The sequence below is a fragment of the Hesperophylax consimilis genome, chromosome 4 (assembly GCF_061612785.1).
Source record: "Hesperophylax consimilis isolate HC1 chromosome 4, BYU_Hcon_1.0, whole genome shotgun sequence".
Classification (NCBI taxonomy): domain Eukaryota; kingdom Metazoa; phylum Arthropoda; class Insecta; order Trichoptera; family Limnephilidae; genus Hesperophylax; species Hesperophylax consimilis.
The window spans coordinates 27,387,541-27,410,920 of NC_142839.1; the positions used below are offsets into that span (position 1 = coordinate 27,387,541).

At 32.8% G+C, this 23,380-nt stretch overlaps 1 protein-coding gene across 2 annotated transcripts in view; it reads right to left on the reverse strand.

Moving 5' to 3' along the window:
- The window catches only part of LOC149424491 (uncharacterized), a 59,986-nt gene that overhangs the window by 7,198 nt on the left and 29,408 nt on the right, over positions 1–23,380 (reverse strand). Inside the window, exons 2-5 of one of the 2 annotated variants that reach the window (XM_089651618.1) lie at positions 7,438–7,569; positions 2,958–3,177; positions 1,277–1,549; positions 42–1,188 (exon numbers count right to left, since the gene is read on the reverse strand). In XM_089651618.1, the coding sequence (XP_089507744.1) occupies positions 42–1,188; positions 1,277–1,549; positions 2,958–3,177; positions 7,438–7,543 (1,746 nt within the window). In that variant the 5' untranslated portion in view covers positions 7,544–7,569. The remainder of the gene's footprint in view (positions 1–41; positions 1,189–1,276; positions 1,550–2,957; positions 3,178–7,437; positions 7,570–23,380) is intronic. The other variant, XM_089651619.1, reaches the window with a different exon arrangement.

Genomic DNA, 23,380 nt, shown 5'->3' on the forward strand with positions numbered 1-23,380 from the left:
AACTTGTTCATTCAAATCATCCTATATTATTACATACCCACCCTAGCTAATGACGATTCTTCGCGTTCTCTGGGAAACTTCATGTTGGCTATGAATGAAATGCCATTTTCCTGAAACATGTCTCCCATGCTGGATATGTATTCTGTATACTTCTGTCCGTCTTCCGTTAGCGCCGCTATACGATTCCAGCCGAGAGCCTTGAAGAGGTGCAAGTAAACTTGCTTATATTGCTTGTTCTCGCCGATAGTTCGGAAGAAGTAGGGATACTTGGACCTGTCGGAGAAGCTGGACCCTTCCGCGCTGTACGACATCACTATGGTGGAGTAATGTTGAGATACTCCGGCGAGGGGTTCCACGGTCTCGGAGCAAGCGGGACCAAGCACCCCGATAAGGTTTTGATATTCGTTGTTGAAGATGTAATCGATGAAGGCTTTCATCACCATATCCGCTCTGCATTTCCCGTCGTTGACCAACAGCTTCAGATTGTAATCCGCGAGAATGGTAGAGTTGTTGTTGATCGCGTCTTGCGCCATCCGCGCGGCTAGAACTATGCCGTAGGCGTTGTAAAATGCGCCGGAAAGCGGGAATATTCCTCCTATATAAATATCCCGTTTATTGGTATTCGTCGGCAACCAACTTGTCCAAATCTTTTCGTTGCTTTTCAGCCACTGGCAGGCGGTAGCTTGAATGTTCTTCTCAGTGCGTGAATTATGTAACCGCAACAAATTTTCGTACTGGCTTTTGTCGAACTGTATTTTATGTATGGCTTCGAAGGCCGGTTTGCCGATATTCTGCAGCTCCGTCCAAGCCAGCTTGGTGTTCCGCGTCATTTCGTACTTGCAGCCCAGGGTCGAGAAAGACTTGAATTGTTCGCAGTTGGGAACTGAAACCGGTGATAGCTTCTCTCGCCCGATCGTGAAGTATCCCGGCATCCATTCCAAAAATATCACCGCCTTTTTTGTATTCTGTACAATGTACATGTTTGTCAATTTGTCGACCACTTCTCTCAAGTTGTGACCCAGCCATATAACCTTCATATAAAGTTTCAACTCCACTATGTGGTCCATTATGAAGCTCGTACTTTCAGGAAAAGACGATAGCATTAAAGCGCATGACTGATTCTTCAGTCCTTTGCACTGTTCAGGAATGTACATTCCTTCGTCGCAGTACGGCTCATCACAGAAAAATCTAGACAGGCAATAATTGTAATTAATTAGTTTACGCAACTTGAAAAAATGCAAAATAGAATAAATACAGACATGAAAATGACGCTTACCGCTTTGTCGTAGCGTTGACCGAATTGCGTTTTAGTAAGTCGTCATCTTTATTGATATCAAAGAGGTGCGCGTTAGAGGGGTCCCTGAAGAACCTCCAGTGCTCCGTGTTGGTGTTGGGGATGAGTTTAACCAGTTGCTCGGGAATAAACCAGCCGAAGCGTCCTGGAGGTGTAATGCTCCCGCACTCATTCATGGGATAGATGTTCAGGAAGCTGCGCAGATCCTCGTCGGGGGTGACCAGGACATCCAGATTCACCATCGATTTTGGGATCCTAAAATTATTTTTTGCAAATTCTTTTACTTTTCAGCTTCTTCAACTTCATCTTCATTCGGCAGTTTCGGCACGAAAAAGGTAGGTATCATATCATTTTATTGTATATTATAATTTTTAATTTTTATGCTGTATTGAATGTGAAACTTATATTTGATATCAAAATACCGTTGTAAAATTGTACCTACTACCTCCTACATATGAATTGTAAGTTTCTCCTGCCCTAAAATGAGTTCTGTAACTCATCGGGATTGCTCTAGCAAGAAATAAACACAATAAAAAAATATTATTTTACTGATGAAAGACTAAGTATTTACTACTGTATTTACTTTATGTTGGGAGAGTTTCTTTAGTATATCAATCATCGACCCACTAGGTATATAATGAATCACTTTGTTTCTCATGAACCGAATTGATAAATAAATGTGATATCACGATGCAAGCCCATAAAAGTCCGCCACACTTCTAACATTCGTTCTACTTAGACACCACCTACAATTTCCTTATATGTATGCAAAATGTAACTATTAGAATAATGTAAACAACAAACATTACCTCAGTCTCATCAGTCCATGAAATTACTCCTTTCAAGATTAAAATAAAATTATTTTCTTATCGACAGTAGAATTTCTACGACAATGTACTCGGAATGTTTTAAGATAAAAATATTTAATATAATATTACCATAAGAATATTAAGCAAATTACCCCACGTAAAAGTCCAGGGTACGACGCTATAGTAATAAGGTATTGTATTGAGCATAAAGAGGTTAAATTCCGACCACAGCGTCAGTGATGCTGCATTAGTGACGCTGCATCAGTGATGCTGAATCAGTGTCGCTGTGTCACTGTCGCAGCGTCAGTGAAGCGCTACTCACTTCCGTGGACCGCAACACTATCGCCGGCAGACTGCAGCATTACATGATCGCCGACCAACTTGCCTTGTCTTTCTCCTGTACATATTAAGGTAAGCAGGGAATCAGCTCAATACCCACTCGTCTAGAAAATTAGCGAATTACCAACCTATATCCGTGGCAACAATGATTTCAAGAGTATGTGAAAAATTTAATTCACGCCGACAAAAGATAAATTCTTCACTGTGGATAATCAATTCGGCTTCAAAAGCTCTTCATCAACCGATATAGTTATTTATGAAGTAATACAAACAATATTCGAAACTGCATACGCATTATGGAGCATTAGATGTACTTGAAGTGGACTGTACATGATAACGAAGCGAAATGAAATGGTGTTTGATGAACGCTGGCCTAATAACAAAAAAATAATCACAATAATACTTTGGCCTCCAACATCTCGAATCACAGCTTTTTTTTCTAGAAAATAGTGGTATAACGTTACCCATAGAGTTACCGTATATAGAATAATGATTTAATTAAGTTAGGCACTTACAATGAATGCGAGTGCTGGAATGTATCAAACATATTCTTGAACATCTTCCCCAAACCAATATCTCCTCCATTTTGAACCAATTTAATGTGTTGATATCCCAACACTTCCTCTAGGAAGATTTTCAACACCTCTGTCGTCAGTTGATGTCCAATTCTGTTTGATGTCTGCAACGTGAAGTCGAGAGACTGTCCTTGGTAATGTAGATTTTGCGTTTTGACTGCTGTAATGAAAATAATATTAAATTTATTAAATCAACATTCGCTATGTGGATTTTAAGACAATTTCAAAAGTCCCGTTCTAAGTTGATTTAAGTTGATAAATTGGCAACCTGTGTTGATCTTTTTAATCAGAGATTCCCAAACTTTTATGGCCTATCACTTTTCATGGATTTAATCCTCAAAATAAATTGTATCGCTTTTTTTACTAATAGGAACATTACACCTAGGAACTTAGGTACCTATACATTATTTGGAAAATAAACACTCATACGAGCGGCTGACAGAAATATTACTCATTAAATGTTGTAGGTAATAAAAATAAACAATGATAAAGACTTTCCTTTCGACTGAACGAACTTTTGAACTTTTCCTTCGAGTTTTAAGGACGCCGCGCCGCCACGCCACCACGCCGCGCCGCCACGCCACCACACCGCGCCGCACGGTGTCTCGAAAAGGTGTTTTTGCACAAATGGTCTGTTTATAAAAAAACAGTTCGGTATTTTTTCATGAATTTTTTTACAGTATTTCTAGGAACATAGTTACATGAAGACAACAAAAGTGTGTTCCTAAGATTAAGGTTAAGGTACTGAAAAAATTTCTGAAAGAACCGAAATTGTGTTATTTTAGTGATTTGTATTACCTATAACACCGAAATAGGTAATTTTTTTTTGTATTTCATGTTTTACACATTATACTCTAAATGAAGTGGCGTAGGTGAAAATAGGTGCATAAAAATAAGGTGTAGGTGCTAATGAATATGAAACGGAAACATATTTTTTAAAATTATAATTATGTTTTGTACATCAAAATGTTTATTTTTATAAATTCATAAATAAATGCGCTTTTTGGAATATAATATACCCGTATATTACAATATTTGTAGCATGTAAGGGAAAAATTGAGTCGTCGAAATATGTTCATAATTATGTACCTAGGTAGGTACTAAAAGAAAATGTTGATAAATTGAATAGTTGTCCTGTGAAAATTTTGTTTAAAGTTTCGTTTCCAATATTTATTTATTCACTAATGAAGGTTTTTTGACAATACGAAACATGCATCCTTACTTATTGGTTAATGGAGTATCCCTTGTTAAGATCAACGATTCTAACTTATTTTGCGTAGGTAGAGTGAAATAAATTAATATATAATAGATTAAAAGAATTATATAACTAATTAATTAGTAATTAGGAAAATACGTAGCAAATACAAAAAACATAATAAAAGTACGGAAAATATAAAACAAGTAATAAAAATGTGATTCTCGAAATTCACATAAGGTGTTTAAGGCAACGTAAAGGATAAGGAGATATGATATACAAGACTTCCAAATTTACGTAGGGGTATATGAAGTTTGAAAAAACCAAGTCATTACTTTTTAGTAACCATTTTTGGTTAACACATATTTCATATAAAACGTACATTTCCTGGACTATTTTGATCCAAGAGCAATATTCAAGTTAAACATTTTCATTGATAAATTTTTATTATCATTTACCAAAGTAAAAAAAACACTCTGTACACGCTTAAAGTATTTCTAGAAAGAAACAAAGTTTAGGAAAAAGTTAGAAGACATAAATAATAATAATCCACAATCACGACACAGGTTTCTGAAGTACCCGAAAATAAAAATAAATAAATAATAAAAATTATCTCTCCAAATGATGTAACGTAAAAAAACTAACTAACTTCTAGCAAATACCCGCAGACGAAATTTTGTAATCTCTCACTATAATAATTATTACATATATTATATATGTTGGTTTTATGGAAGACTCAGGTGGACATACAAACTATATTTTATTTTTAAAAAAATACTCTTTATTTTTTAACCGTAAAAAATTCATAAAGCATTAAATATATATTTTTTAAATAAGGGAAATGTAGAAAAATACATTACAAAAACCAAAAGACGTATAACTTATTTTTTAAAATAAACAATATTAACGAAAAGAATTTAAAATCAACCGAAAAACTATCAAAATTTCAATAACTTCAAATAGAGTCAAGTTTGACCCCACAAGTTAGTTTCATAAAAAATAACTTTTGAATTTAATGATTAGTTATGGTTCAAATACTGTTACAATATACTGTGAAATTACCCATCTGGTAACACATCTTATACTTATTTATTCTTTAATTTTGAAATATTTTGTGTTGCATGTAGAATTACTTTATGTTTGTGATTACTCTTATGTTTTCTTCACTCAAATGTAAATTGTTAACCTCGATACAGGCTTAGTCCTAGTGAGGTTGATTTTTATGTGAAAAAAAAGTGTTTTATGTATAGTGAGATGCAATAAATAATCACACCAAGCTAATCCTCAAAAAGTATTTTCAATCATAAAACGTGTTAATTTTATTATATCGTCAAAATTCACGATATCCCATCGGTTCTATTGGATGAAATACTCTAACAAATACTTTATTTTAATAAATATACATATAATTTAAATAAATTATATGTATATTTCAATAAGTATTATATTATTTCAGTAAATATTTCTCACAAACCCGAGGACATATAAAATATTTTAAACTGATCAGAGATTCCCAAAATTGGCGATATCACCTCCCGTGGGGCACTAGAGCAGGGGTGCTCAAACTTGAACTGCTGGCGATCTACCTCAATATTATTAGATTCCGATCGATCGACTCTGAGAGGCTGCAAGTATGTGTGATGCAGGATTGTCGTCTATGTAGGTAGGGACGTTGCAAAATTGCATGGCCACCAATCCACATAGAATTTGGAGGAACGACAGAATTTAGTTCGTAATATGCATTTTTTTAGTCAAGGTAGGTGGAGGTCTGCACTAAAAAGTCCATGAAAAAACTTATATTTATACAAAATTGCAAGTTTATTGGTTTTTACAAAAAACAAACGAGTTCTAGTTTCTAAACTTAACTAAATAATGACTTTGGATGTTGAAGCATGGCACTATATGTCCTCAGCATACTTTTCAAACGATGGTACGTAATTACCGAGTGCTAATCGCAAGCACGATGACATATTCTCCAACACCTAAACCAAATCAAAGATCTAGGAGTTATTTACGACAGCAAACTAACCTTTCACCAACACATCGATGATTTAATAAGCAGAGGATACAGGCTTCTCGGCTTCGTAATTAGAAACTCATATCCGTTTTGTAACACAAAAACACTGACGTTATTATATAACACACTAGTCCTAAGTGTACTTGAATCAAACTCGATCATCTGGGCTCCACATGAATTAACATACACTTTACGCATTGAAAGAGTCCATAAATTTTTTTTAAGGTTTTTATTCTCGCGGCTCTATGGACGTTACCCTTGGCTTTACCCATCGATTTATATATTAGGCATGACCAATTACCACTCCCTAGAGACACGTAGAGGTATTGCTTTGCTTAAATATTTTTTCCAACTAATAAACGGTCACTTATCTAATAATGAGATACTGGCCCAATTAAATTTTTTTGTACCAGAGTCTCACTCTCGAGGACGTCATCACAATCTTCTATATAGTAGAGCAAGCCGCACTAATTTATTAATGAACTCACCTGTGGGGAGAGCTACGTGCTTTTTGAATGCGGTAGATAAGAAATTAGATTTATTTTTTGTGTCCTATAGCGCATTTGCGAGATTTTTGGCATTGCATATACACTGCATAAATGGTACAATTATAACGTCTTAGGCTTTATTACCTGTAATTGTTATAAATAAATGTACAAATTATATATATAAATAAATAAATAAATATGTTCGTCAGTTAGTCGATTGCGATATTTTGAATTCTACAAACTACAAATAAATAATAAAAAAGAAGATATGAAAAATGGGAAATTTTTCTCGAGATCGACTCAAAAAGCACTCGCGATCGACCGGTCGATCGCGATCGACCGTTTGAGCACCCCTGCACTAGAGATATCCAGGGGCAGTAGTGACCTCAGGCGCAATAAAAGGCAAAAGCAATACTAATAATTAGTTGAATTCATAGATTTGCTGTCTTGAATTTTCGTAAGAAGCTTACCTATTCATGATTTTCTCAACATACTTTATTTTCCAAAGAAACCTACAGCATGGTCATTACACTATATCTATTGTCAGGACGGCCGGCGTGTCAGATTTTACAAAATGCAATTTCGACGATTTTTTGTTAATTTCAAGTTCCAAAGAGTTTTGCAACCTTGTTCTAAAATAATAACGAAAATTTGACTGTGCAAAAACATCCGTTCCTTTGATCGTGGACTAAATCAATAAGGATCTAAGTAGAAAGTTACCCGGTAAGTGTGCGAGGCAGGCATTTCCCTCAGCCCCTGCGAGGAGCGTGCTGACGTACAGGAATAACGCCACCGCCTGCAGAGGCGCCATTTGAAATACTACCATCTGCGTAGTCTCGGTGAAAACATTTCCTGGAAAAGATCAAATTAAGAATAAACGTAATTAGATATTATGAATTGGGAAAATCATATCTATTGTATCGTTATCGATTTATACCTACATGAGGAGTTAAACATTAAGGACCGGTGGTTTCAGAGAATTTGAACAATTCTTAAAATTTCAAAGTTATTTTTCAAGTTCTGTGAAAGATTTTTTCAAGTTCTGTTATTATTTCAGTTCTGTCAAGCAAAAAGCCTATAATGATATGATAACAGAAATTGAATAGGTCTTTCGCAGAACCTGAAAATAAAGTTGAAATTTGATGAATTGTTCAAATTCTACGAAACAACCCATCCTGAATATTTCACAGAATTTGAACAATTCATCAAATTTCATAGTTATAATTTACTTTCTGTAGAAGTTATTATTCATGTAGGTACTGTGAGGCAACCGGCCCATGATGAAATAATAAAAGTACTTGAAAAATTCACGGGAACTTGAATTTTAACTTTGAAATTTGATGAATCGTTCGGATTCTGTAAACTGAACTTGAATATTAACCCGTTCTTGGTAACCATGACAGATGTGTAATCTTAATCTGCCAGAGTAAGATAACACTTCTGCCCTGATGATGGACACTGCAATGCTGTCCGAAACGTTGGCTAAAGAAGGAGGTAGCGCAACACGGCATAATACCCCAAAAACAAATCACTATACGAACAGCATAAGTTTAGGTTGCTCTCAGTAAGTATGATAATATCGAGGGTATAACGACAGAACGCATTAAGTCAATTTTTATGTTTTCCAGTTTAAAATGTCAAAATAAAAAGAATTTTACGATTTTTTAATTTTACTATACATATGTTCTACTATCATTTGTACAAATGCGATTATCTCAGTACTTTTTTAACCCCCTATAATATACCCTCGTATTATGATTTGAGATTTTCACAGCCTTGTATTATCGTAATTAATTTCTGGGTTATAATGCCATATTACTCTTCTTCCTTCTTTAGCGAAAGTTTCGGACAGCGTAACAGTGTCCATATCAGGGAAGATTATAATGGACACTGGTACCGAAGGCGTAGGTATAGTTAAACCGGACTTGATGCTGGCTTTCCTAACTATACCAACGCTGAACTGATGCATAAGAATCTAATAAGTTTAGTAAGACAGAAGTTTTATTTAGAAAACCTTTGATGAGACACTGAAAGGGAGTACCTGTGCACCTCCCCAAAGAAGTTAACTTATAATATACTAGTTGACCTGTACCCGGCGTTACTCAACTTTTCTACACATACTATAAATATAATAGGAATTTTTTGTATACATAAACCTTTCTATACATTCTATAAATATAATAGGAATGTTTTGTATACATAAACCTTTCTATACATTCTATAAATATAATAGGAATGTTTTGTATACATAAACCTTTCTATACATTCTATAAATATAATAGGAATGTTTGTATACATAAACCTTTCTATACATTCTATAAATATAATAGGAATGTTTTGTATACATAAACCTTTCTATACATTCTATAAATATAATAGGAATGTTTTGTATACATAAACCTTTCTATACATTCTATAAATATAATAGGAATGTTTTGTATACATAAACCTTTCTATACATTCTATAAATATAATAGGAATGTTTTGTATACATAAACCTTTCTATACATTCTATAAATATAATAGGAATGTTTTGTATACATAAACCTTTCTATACATTCTATAAATATAATAGGAATGTTTTGTATACATAAACCTTTCTATACATTCTATAAATATAATAGGAATGTTTTGTATACATAAACCTTTCTATACATTCTATAAATATAATAGGAATGTTTTGTATACATAAACCTTTCTATACATTCTATAAATATAATAGGAATGTTTTGTATACATAAACCTTTCTATACATTCTATAAATATAATAGGAATGTTTTGTATACATAAACCTTTCTATACATTCTATAAATATAATAGGAATGTTTTGTATACATAAACCTTTCTATACATTCTATAAATATAATAGGAATGTTTTGTATACATAAACCTTTCTATACATTCTATAAATATAATAGGAATGTTTTGTATACATAAACCTTTCGGAACAAATTCTCCAAATGATAGTGAAAATCCTATCAAAATCCGCTGCGTAGTTTAGAAGAACTAAGCGCACAAACAGACAGACTCGGATAGCGACTTTGTTTTATACTATTTAGAGATTTTGGGAAAAACCCGGTCGTGAAATACAATTATAAATCGTAAAGTAATAAAGTCACTGTGAACTTTCCGTTGATTTCCTGTAAAATTCAGAAAATGAATGGAAGATTAGTATCTGACCTATATAATAATTGTGTTATGTATTTGTAGTGCAATTTATTATTTTCGTGTAATTTATTTTTTTATTTTACTTGGAATGTTTCTGGGTCTATTTTTATCAGCAGCGGAGTCACATAATTTCTGTAACAACGGCTTTCGAACAAAACATCTCTCAATACATAGGCACTACATTTGCAGGCATACGAAAACATAACGTTAAAATAAAAGTTGTATAATTTTAAATTGTATGAAACTAAATATCTATGTTCATAATAATATGTTTTTATTTTCTAATGGTATGGCACTATTAGTATTATTTTTTAAACTAACGACTTTTTATTAAAGTACTGGTAATGTTATGATTTTAAGGTAAGTCAAGGGTCGGCTTATCAGCCCTCCAAAGGATAGCGTTGAGTTTTAGGACACTGCGCATATAAAAATGTATTTACTTTTAATTTTGTTTTTTTTTGTTTTTTTTTTTTTTTTATATTAACTCCACACAGGAGGCCCTGAAGAAAATAATTTCCCTCAGGGCCTATGTCATCTTTGGGGATGCTGTGTGGAGGGTCTTTTTGTGGAGAGGAAGGAGTGAAAATGGGTCTTGAAGAATCCCATGTTGTAGGAAGGAGGAAACACAGAGGCCGGCAGTTCGTTCCACAGCCGAGCTGTTGAACCTAAGAACGAATCGTAGAAGCGACCCGTTCTCACGTGACAAATGTCAACCGTGTACAAATGTTGGGCGCGCGTTTGGCGTGTGTCCCGACTACGCACCGGTGCCGAAGGGATCAATGACGCTAGTTCCTCAGAGCATCTTCCATTGTAATACCGATAGAACAAGGACAGCATACCTACCTGACTAATGATTTCATTAGCTCTCTTTCAAAATAAATATATTTTTTAAACCGTCGTCGAATAATGGAACACACAATATGGGAACATGTCTCATTTAAAAAAAGTTGAATAGATTTTCATAACTCATGATGAAGAGATAGTGCGAGCTGAAAAGAGTTGATTGGCTTTCAAAAAGGATTAAAAAAGGAAAAATCATATTCACGCTTTATAAAAATCAATCGACCTCATTATTTTTCATTGTCTTGTCTCACCAAAATGTCAATTTGGAATCGTAGGTGGATGTAGAAAATAAGTTACATAGGGGGCTCAATTGGCATATTAAATTCCCAGTACGAAATGTTATATTCTTATTAATATTTCAAAAGAACACCGCCGAGTGAGACATCTCCTATTATCTTTTGGCATGGATTTAGTGACGCAGGTGAACTCGGAGCATTTTCAAGAATATGAAAATAAAGATCAACTATTCAATGTCAAGTGATGTAATGTGCTTTGTTGGTCCGATAACTGCATAATTTTGCCAATGTCAGGATGTGTTTTTTTAAGATCTAGAATATATTTAGAGCGTGAAGGTTTTCCTTTGTAGCCATGAGGATGAGACAAGAGGTTCATTTTTTTTAAATATTCTCTCCTGTGTCTGGCTTTAAAGTTGGAGTAAAACAAAAAAAAATATTTTAGGATATTATTTGCTTGGATTTAATCGAATGATTTTTGCCCTAATAATTTGATTCAACAAAAATAATATGTGAACACCAACAGAGTTGCCCAGTACATTACATTGAAAGTTGAACAGTGACCAGTGTTTGTTTTCCCCGATCGTCCAATATTAAATATTGCCACGATAAATCATATTTTAGAAGAAAAAATATGAGCACAGTATTATGATCAATACCTACTCTAAAAAATCATGTTTTCATTCTGTTAACTAGGTTTTATTTGTTTTTATTTATTTGCAACCCGTATGGAGTGGAGGCTCGTGACTTTTGAGTGTGATAGGTTGCTAAGTTTGATAAATTCGACATTATTGGTGTTGTTGTATCTGAATATGTATTTTTTTTTTTTTTAATTCGGTTTTTTGTATGAAGATTTTCAGGAAATCCGTGAGGCGCACGGTCAAAATGATATTTATCTTCATACAAAACACCGATTTTTTTCATTCACTTAAATTCATTTTCGGTTACAACAACATCATTAATGCCATTTTTTGTAATATTATCACTCTAGAACACCCAAAAGCCACGAGTTGCCACTGCGACTGTATGCATAACCCTTATTATCACTATCGTGTAAAAGAAAATACGCTGGTGCCAATTTATACACATATTGCCCTTATTATCACTATTGTTACGGTAAGATATCAATATATGTACATCATAGTTACTACTCGTATATCCTCCGGTCTAGTAATTTAAAACAAATGCATGAAAAATAAATTGTTGTTTTGCATAGAAATTGGTTTCATATAACCTACACAGAGATGTGCTTTATTTCAAATAAATCCATTTCAAATGGAAATGCAAAATGGGTATTTTCCATTTTGCATTTTAAATGCTTTTCTAAAAACCATTTTGCATTTTGCATTTTAAATGCTTTTCTCAATGCATTTTCCATTTTAAATGCTTTTTTGCAACATTCTTCCTACTATCTCCACTCATCTTTTTTTCATAAGCCCCAAATATCAGTCGGTCCTCAACCCTAGCTATGAGAGATAATTTACATTTGTCAAGTTGCTCCCTGGTAGGAGCCCTGGCAATTGAGTGATACCATTACAAAAAATACTGATTCAAATACTGAACGTGGGGCCATGACGCTGTAATATTAAATGTTAGATAGCAGTTTCTATGTTTTTACGTTGGCAACATTAGTCCCGAGCAAATTTTTTGTGGTTTCATAATCTGTAGTCGTGGTGTTTTTGGATTTACCATCATGTATAATGTTTGTTCTACATTGATGTCCATTATTAAATGACAAAATTGTTTAAAAATTCTATATTTATTTTAATTGTTTGACCTGAGAAACCATTTTGCATTTTCAATGCATTTTGAAAACAGGTATTTTGCATTTTGCATTTGAAATGCTTTTCTAAAAACCATTTTGCATTTTGCATTTTCAAATGGAAAAGTTTAGACCCATTTCAAATGGTTTTGGGTACCCATTTTGCACATCTCTGAACCTACATACATACATCCCAAAAAACGAACAAATAAAATATTTGGCTGCGAATTGGTTCAGTGGTTGAAATTTTAGAAAACAACATTCGTTCGACAGACAACTGCCGCATGATAAGTGTACACTATTTGGGTACACTTGTACACGTAGAATACATTTATTTGAACAAATGTTTTTGGGATGATATATAGTAGAGTGCATGTGTGCATACGCTCACAACGTTTACACAATAGTAGTGATGAAAAGTATATCCACACTTTTATTATTCGACTTTTGTTTGTCCAATAATACATATTCAAACAAATTTGCTTGACAAAACAAGACTAATGAGGCGAAGTTGGGTCTGCGTTCTGCGACACATTTTTAAAGGCTTTGCTACATAATATTATGTTCGTACAAATAAGCTTATTACTGAGGATATACCAAAAATATGGCACGTCAATTGAGACGACTCGCTGGGAGCTATTTACAAGGCTAGTGGAAGATTAACTTTTCTAGACATCTAAGAATTTATTGTACTAGGTAATTGCTTTTTTTAAATCAAACCATCTGATAAAACGAAAATGAGTTCTGGAGAACAACAGAATCAATACGAATAGTTTAAGTTAGGTTAGGTTTATGATAAGTTAACTAAGGTTTGATTATATTTGATTGAGTTAAGACAAACTTAACCTTTCCTTAGTTTTTTAAACGACCCACCAAACAAGGCGCTTTATGGAGGTAAAATAATAGATAATTAACTAAAGATTAATTAAAGATAACAATCAGAGGCGGCTCTAGGGATTCAGTCGTGGTAGGTCATTTGAAAAAAATGTGTGACTAATCTTTATTTGATATTGTGAAAAATGCCCATATATTATTAACTATATCAATTTGTTATAGAGTTTTAGAGTCGCGGACTCTAAATAAATATTATGTTAATATAATAAATTGGAAATAAATACACAATCCATGTACTTACGGCAAATTATTTTTAAGATATTAAGTTTTAATGTAGTTGTCCACAACATTAAAATAAATAAAATCAGTGTTTGATTCTATTTGACAATGATTTTTGACGTTTTTTGTTTTGTTTCATTCTAAATCGATAACAACATAAATAATTATTCTAATCCTTTCCCGAACTATGCAATTGAAAAACAACCATTGTTCCACACACTACAAGCGTGTAAAATGAAAAAACGACATTTGTTTATGTCACCATCTCTGTAAAACATATAATATTCACCGTGTTGTCTCCCCCACGGTCATGACCTAAGCGTCCCTAAACTTTCTTCGGAAGCTAATTTTTACTTCGACGAAAAATATAGTGCCATCTCGTTTATTCTATGGCGCGCGTAGGGACAGAAGATGCCAAATTGGACATTCTTTAAATTGACCCAGCCAATCGTGTGGACTTGTGAATGAAAGCTTCTATTAGAGACAACAGATGTCACTGCTAGTCACTCGCCGCCGCCGCTGTTTCGCGTTACATTTTAAATGTTTTGATGCACATAATTGATTATTATATTTATTATTGTTGTCTTATAATTTTGGGGGGTCAAACACCAATTGACCTAAGGGAAGAACCGCCACTGATAACAATTATAATGGCATTATACATAGCTCTATCATTTTAAATTTAGGCGTATTAAATCTGTCAAAGAATTTATATATAAAAATGCAAAAATCAGTCATTTTAAATACATGTAGGATTACGAAAGATTTATTAAATATTTCTATTGAGGGATCAGCAGGATTTATAGGTCCAGTTAGGAGTTCTACCGAGCCGAACCCTGTGATATGAAAATATCTGGAGTCGGTGAGTTATTTTCCAATTTGATCTCTGGTGAGTTGAGGTGTTTTTCTTGTATTGTTTTGTATTTATTATGCTAACATAATGCACTTGCCCCAATGTGGATTGACTAGATAATCATTTGTGGAAAAGTGTGTCGAAGGGTTTAGTTTTTCCTGTGGGGAAGATTTAACCCGGACATAAAGTTGGAAACATGAAATATAGCATGATGTCATAGTAACTTTAAGACAGTTTTTTTTTGAAAATGTGTTTATTTTCTCTGCACACTTTATTAGGGGTGTATTGACTGACAGCTTTGTCAGTAGTAGAAATTTTCTCCAAAGACTCAAATATTTTCTGAAACGGCGATGAAAGTGAATGTTAGTCTTTATACCTTCAATACCCCCGTTTTTTAATACATCTATTGGAATTTAGATTATGTTTCCTTGATTGAATGAATAAATGAATGAAATGGAGTCTTGGAAGTGGAAATTAACCCACTTCCCGACAACCGATAGAGCTGAAACTCGGCAGATAAACTCGATGGCAATGATTTTGGTGGCACTCATGCACACTCATGCACACTCATGCACACTCACGCACACTCACGCACACTCACCCTCACTCACGCACACTCACGCACACTCACGCATTTTTCTGAGATTGGTTGACTTTACATTTAAAAATTTACAACAGTTAATAATAGTAATAATAATAATAATTGGATGACATGTATAGCGCCGTTTTTGTGCAAAATCACCTCAAGGGCGCTGTACAAACTTATAATACATTTCTACAGTGATCTATGTTATTACTTAAATATTTATAGAGAAAATATACAGTACAATACTTACCTGGTAGGTCACTTGAGATTAACACTTAATTAACATTATCTAATTGTTTATTGGCGAAATTTAGATACAGGTTTAGGACTTAATTGAAAAATTGAATATAACTGGACTTTCTCTTAGGAATGGTATATTTAATCTAAGGGTACGACAGCTTAAAAAGGTAAGTTTTTAGTTTAGACCTGAATTCTGTTGGACTTGTTATGGATCTTAGTTCCGGAGGGAGTTTATTCCAAGCCTTCGGCCCAGATACACCGAAAGCGCGATCACCAAACTTAGTATTTGGCTTGCGCTTAGGTTCTATCAGTCTGCCTACAGCTGATGATGTTGCTGATCTAAGAGTTGACTACCTCAGACCAGTGTTTTCCGGGACGCATAGTTCAGAGATGTAGGGTGGAGCCATTTCATTGATGGATTTAAACACCATCCAGCACAGTTTGTACTGGATTCTTCCAGGGCACTTGAGCCAGTGAAGGTTACGAAGGGGTTCTGAAATGTCCGAATATTTTGAAACCCCGGTTATGAGCCGTGCTGCTGCATTAAACACTGATTAAAGTTTGTCAATTTGATATTTTGGAAGGCTGGCATAAACGCCGTTGCAGTAATCGAGACGTGAGACTACGTAAGAGTTGATAAGTAGTTTTGTTGCTTCTGTAGGAAGGTTTCTTCGGACAGACTTGAGTTGTCTTAGGTGAAAAAACCGGTGCTTACAGTCCTATTTATTTGATTTTTAAACGAAAAGTCTGAATCTAAATTGACACCGAGAAGTTTGACTGTTGTTTTATATGATTATATTTAGTTAATATACGAAATAAATGCACTATCCAACTAGGATTCGGCTTAGGTGTTTGTGGTATTGACTCTAGTCCCTTGGGGAGGAAGGTTCAACACTCAATCTAATTTTAGATTTTTCTTAAAAGTTTACAGCAGTTTAAGAGCTAGTCCATAAGAAGGGGGTACAATCCTCAGTCAAACCAAAACAAAAATAAAAAAATCTTTGAAATCGACTACTAGCCGACCAAGAGATGTGCGTATCTAGAAAGAAAATTAAAAAAATATATTACACTTTAAAAAGATATCTTTTTACGGGTTGATTTTTTTGTTAAAATTATTCTACAGTCTATAACAATAAACCTACACTAATTAAATAATTATGACTAGTTCTTAAAAATTGAAGCGTCAACACTGATCATGTGATTATTTACAGAAAAAAATGATCATGACATTATTTACAGAAAAATAATAAATGACCGTAGAAACTTTATTGTGCATAACCCACCTGCCAACACTATAAAAAAGAAGCCAGAGATACTGACGAACAAACAATATATTCAAATATTGGTAGTAACCGATTGAAAAAACGTTTGTACAACAATATTAGGGACAATTGAGTCGTGGGATGCGACGCGCGAAGTTACGACCGATCGTGAAACAAAAAATATATGACCCCAGAAATAAAAACAGTTCAAGCGGACTACTCACGCGTATCTATTGTTTATTATGTTCTTTGTTTTGATATCCGGTTAATCCTTTTAATTGGTTAGCGTAGTTGATCCATCTGGGTCAAGTCAAGTGTCAGTGCAAATATGTTTCATTCATCATAGTAAAAAGCATTAGCCGATGAATGATGATGCACTTTATTAAGCGTATGATAGTAATTCGTGATTAAATGTGTATTGTGGTTTTAAAACTATTAAAAACTGGTATTGAATATATTTTTGATATTAATATAATTAATACTAGTCTGGTTAACGAAAAATATAAACACGTAAAACATAACAATATGAATTATTAGGTAAACGATTTGTAAAACTTTAAATGCAGTTTATTTATAGATACTAATTAAGGCGAAATAGGTAGACTTGACCTGAAATTTGGCATTTTTGAGGCCAGTTTTAGACGTATGGACACTTTTCTAGAAAAAAACACAAATTGATTTCGAAAGATCGTTATTTTATCTTGTAAAGTAAGATGTAAAATTTTGAAAAATAATATTATTTTCATATCATAATAAAGTGTTACCGTTGGACGATGCGCAGATTTGTTGCATTTTCAAAGGTGAAGTTGTATTATACAACAAATATTTCAAATCATTGAATAATAATGTATAAACAATCAATAAATTATCTATCATATGTATGTATAAGAATTTTGTTTTTATTTCAAATAAAATTACTAATAAATAAATCCGAGCACGCGTTTTGTGACGAAAATCCCTCAATTGGACTATTTATTTATGGTCTTACAAATTGGTATAGTTCAGATTTTTTTAGAAAAATAATTTACCAAGACATAATTGAAACATTAGAAATAATTTATGACCAAAAAATATATTCTTAAAGTATATAATAGTAATTAATTTCGATTCGCGTTTGTTGTTTGTGTCTTGCCCCGGCGCGCAAGCCGAAATTTTATCATTCCCCGCTGCGACAGGGCGGCGAGCAGACGTCTATTCTACGCCAGTCGACTTGATAACATTTTAAAGAAATTCCTCGCTTAAAAATGAGGAGGAAAATACCCTCGAAAAAAAGTTTTATTAGATAGCACAAATTACGGCATCAAAAACGTACGTGGGAGATATATTTTCAGAAAAAACAAAGGTTAGTGATATTTAATTATCCGTGTACATTGTTCGTACTTATATGCTACAGGGTCGTTCGAAAGAATCAGTCAGAATAAGCACATATTTTTATAACATTTGGCGATAATTTTGTGTTGTTTAATTTCCAGGGAAAAGAATCAACTATGGACAGGAGTTTATGTCTGTTATCGTTTTTTCATGTATAAATGTTAAAACTTATGCCAAATTACGTGAAACTGTTTGTGATTGGTAGTCAAAAAGTGACACGAACCAAATGAATTTCGATTCGTGATGTGCGATTCAAATCATTTTTTTGTTCATAATTTCTATTTTATTGTCCAATTCACTATTACATTGGTATAATTCAACATATTTAATGTTTTTTGTGTTACTTTTTGTCAGTTTCATAATGTCATATTGTGAATTGAGCTTCTTGTTTTAGGAAAAAAAAACAAGGTTATTTTTGACATACAAACCTATGATTTTTACTCGTGAATTTGATAACATTTCGAAAATTAGACGAGTCAGGTCGCTCCGTTAATCATGAAAACAAATACATGAAAGCGATACAATATTATGCAATCGCATAACTACATATGTAGGTAGGTACCGTAGAAAATAGTTGGAAATAAAACCTAGTTTTAATATATAAACTACTTCAGTTGTAAGGAATAAACCCTCTTTTCAATGTCATACATATCAAATCAAGTAATACTTTGAAGATAAGTATTAGAAATAAAACTTACCGGTAATACCTTTCGGACAAACGAATAAATAAGTAAAACAAAAGATTTTTACTCACCTTTGGAAAACTCGTGTAAAATATTTAAAAAAAAAACAAATTAAACAAATATTTGAAATTTTTTTAAATGTATATTTATATACCTACATATTTTATATCTACCATGTCAACAAACTGCATTTGTATTTATTTATGTTTACGCACTCCGACGTATAATTTACAAATATGTATGTAACTACTTATAAGGAAGAAAGCTACAACCAAGAATTAAACAACAATAATTGTTATTTCATCGGAACCATGCTGTAGTTTTCACTGCCGCGCGAGTGTACGGCTCGCAGCGGAATGAATTCGGTATTTCTGTCTCGGTCTAAAAAAACGTCCGATCGCGAGATCGTCTTTTAACGAAATTCGAATTCTCGTCCGCTGGTTAAATCGCCTTAATTGCCGACCTAACTTGACCATAAAACATACAGGTAACGTTTCATCCTCGCTTGCAGTATATTTAACAAAACTTGTTTTACTATCATCAGGAATGAAAACAAATATCCTCAAGTCTGAATTGTTGGACTGAATTAAAGTGCATATTTAAAAAAATACCTACAAGGTACCCGGTAACTCATAGTATATATTTACGGATTGAGGAGGTTCACGAAAAAGTTCAATTATATTATAGATGCTAGTTATAAATACAAAACATTAAAAATAATACAATTTACACGTTAAATAGGAAATATTATTATTTATAGTTAAAATATATCATAGTGAACAATACAAAAATAAAATTATAATAGTTCATTATGCACCACTTTGCATACAAATCAGTTTAAAAGTTAGTCATGCAAGATGGCTGACAGGCAATTTCCCTTCACCCTCGATTTGACTTCAATAAAATCGCACTAATACTCTGGCCATAGTCCAGTGCAATTAGAGATTCGCGATCGTAATTATTTCGGCAGTCTCAAATTTTTTATATGTTTTACAAACTGATCTCCTGATGTAAAATCTGAGTTTCCGACCTTGGCGCACCTGTGCTAGCGCCACCATTTTGAAAAAACCGGCCGAAATCACGCCAAAATCTAGTTTTTGCAAAATATCTCATTTCCAATGCAAATTTTGACTAAATTTTTTTCTGCAAGTATAGTAGAACATAAAATTGCCTACAACTTTTGTTGAAATTATTTTCTTCTATCTCTAATAAGTACCGAGGTAGAAATAGGTCGTAAAGGTGCGTATATTTTGAAAAAAACAGGTTTTTTGCGCGACTAGGTTTGGTTTTTTGTAAATACCTCGTTTCCAGTACAATTATGTGAAAAATTTATTGATACTGATTTTGTTGAAAATAAAATTTTGTGAAAGAAATAGGGCATACAATTTATGCATTTTATCTCTATTACGTATCCACCAAAACCAGGCCAAAAATTGAAACAGAGGTAAAGTGTTTTAAGCTTGGCATTCCTTGATTTTATTTTTCAACATTTTCCGCTTATTGCGATGGTAGTAGGAGATTTTAAAATTATTGTAGGGTTATTCGTAGCCCGGGAATATTTGTCTTCTTTTTAAAAATATAATGTTTACAATATTTCTTAAATAACATGAATTTATTCCAGAAGGTATGCAATACCAACATTTCATTTTTGACAATAAATAAGATGACAAATTAATTAACAGAATACAAAACAGAGAAAGATACAAAAAAAAACAAATAACAGTTCAATGTTTTGATATATTCTGTATTATTAAAAAAAAACTTTAAAAACATTATCTTTCACCTGGCTGTAATAATTCGTATCGTTGATTTATGTTCACCATTTCATGCATTATTATCTTCTAAAAGCACGCTGATATGAAAAAAAGAGTTTTGAATCTTATAAAGTCAACACACTACTTATTACTGAACGTACAATCAATAATTGTTCGCTTGATAGAAATAACAAAAAAACTTCCATAAGATACAGTAGCCTGGCGAAATAGGTAGACTTGACCTGATATTTGGCATTTTTGAGGACAGTTTTAGACGTATGGACACTTTTCTAGAAAAAAACACAATTTGATTTTGAAAGATTGTTATTTTATCTAGTAAAGCAAGATGTTAAATTTTGAAAAATAATATTATTTTCATATCATAATAAAGTGTTACCGTTGGACGATGCGCAGATTTGTTGCATTTTCAAAGGTGAATTTGTATTATACAACAAATATTTCACATCATATAATAATACAGTATAAACAATCAATAAATTATCTATCAAAAGTATGTATAAGAATTTTGTTTTTATTTCAAATAAAATTACTAATAAATAAATCCTAACACGCGTTTTGTGACGAAAATCCCTCAATTTGATTATTTATTTATGGTCTTACAAATTGGTATAGTTCAGATTTTTTTACAAAAATATTTTACCAAGACATTATTGAAACATTAGAAATAATTTATGACCAATAAATATATTCTCAAAGTATATAATAGTAGGTAATTAATTTCGATTCGCGGTTTGTGCATTTTATTAACTCTTTTAAATTTTGTCATTCTCCGCCGCGACCGGGCGGCGAGCGGACGTGTAGTCCACGCCGGTCTAGTTAATATCATTTTAAAGAAATTCCTCGCTTAAAAATGGGGAGGAAAATACCCATGGAACAAAAGTTTTATTAGAAAACACAAATCACGACATCAAAAACGTACGTGGGAGATATATTAAAAAAAAACAAGTATAAGTGATATTTAATTATCCGTGTATATTGTACGTACTTATATGCCACAGGGTCGTTCGAAAGAATCAGCCAGAATAAGCACATATTTTTTATAACATTTGGCGATAATTTTGTGTTGTTTAATTTTCAGGGAAAATAATCAACTATGGGGACTATCAGGAGTTTATGTCTGTCATCGATGTTTCATGTATAAATGTTAAAACTTATGCCAAAGTACGTGAAACTGTTGTTCAAAAAGTGCGACGAACTAAATGAATTTTGATTCGTGATGTGCGATTCAAATAATTTTACTGTTCATAATTTCTATTTTATTGGCCAATTCACTATTACATTGGTATAATTCAACATATTTAATATTTTTTGTGTTACTTTTTGTCAGTTTCATAATGTCATATTGTGAATTGAGCTTCTTGTTTTAAGAAAAAAGACGAGGTTATTTTTGACATACTAACCTATGATTTTTCAATCGAAATTTACCTCGTGAATTTCTAAAATTAGACTAGTCAGGTCGCTCCGTTAACCATGAAAACAAATACATGAAAGCGATAAAATATTATGCAATCGCATAACTACATAATATGTAGGTAGATACCGTAGAAAATAGTTGGAAATAAAACCTAGTTTTAATATATATACTACTTCAGTTTTAAGGAATAAACCCTCTTTTCAATGTAATACGTATCAAATCAAGTAATACTTTAAAGATAAGTATTAGAAATAAAACTTACCGGTAATACATTTTGAACAAACGAATAAATATGTAAAACAAGAGATTTTTAGTCACTTTTGGAAAACCTATGTAAAATAAAACAAATATTTGATTTTTTTTAAATGTATATTCATATACCTACTTATTTTATATCTACCATGTCAACGCAATGCATTTGTATTTATTTATGTTTACGCACTCCGACGAATAATTTACAAATATGTATGTAACTACTTATTAGGAGGAAAGCTACATCCGAGAATTCAACAACAATAATTGTTATTTCATCAGAACCATGCTGTAGTTTTCGTCAGCCGTGCGGGTGAACGGCTTGCAGTGGAATGAATTCGGTATTTCTGTCTCATTCTAAAAAAAACGTAAGATCGCGAGGCCGTCTTTTAACGAAATTTGAATTCTCGTCCGCTGGTTAAGACGCCTTAAGGAGTCTACCCACATAACCTGTCCGTCCATAACATATTCTATCCGAGAATTTGTTGACGGTCCGGTCATGGCACGCTACGGTGTAACGGTCATGGGATGATACGTTTTAGTGGACAAAGTCCTTTATTCATGGAAATAACTGTCATTGGATACTATAAAAAAACTTTGTGGCGAATAATTGTTAATTATTTATTTTAAAACCCAGTTTAATGTTTATTTACGTATTTCCGAAACTTTAAATTATTATAAATAAAAAGAAATGAAAAAATAATAATACAACGGTCGAGTGTCTTTCGTATTTAGTTTTACGACACTTCTGTAAACTCTATAATTCATGTGCGAAATTTTGAGAGTGCGTCGACTATAAAATAATAATGTAAGCAAAAATTGACCCGGAATGATATTCGCAGGGATTAATAGAAGGAGAGTTTAAGAGGAATCACTTAATTTAGAAATTTATATTCAAAGGCTACAAAGATTAATGGCTGTGAGTGCATAAATCGTATAATTTTATTTTTCCGGAAAACAATAAAGCGATTTTAAAAATTGATTTATTTAACTATTTTATTGAAACGTACATAAATACATTAAAATTATTCTAAGCAGTAAAATAGACCTAACGAACATATTTGAGAGAAGAGTACTTAATTAGGAAAGGAGATTGTTGATATCGTTG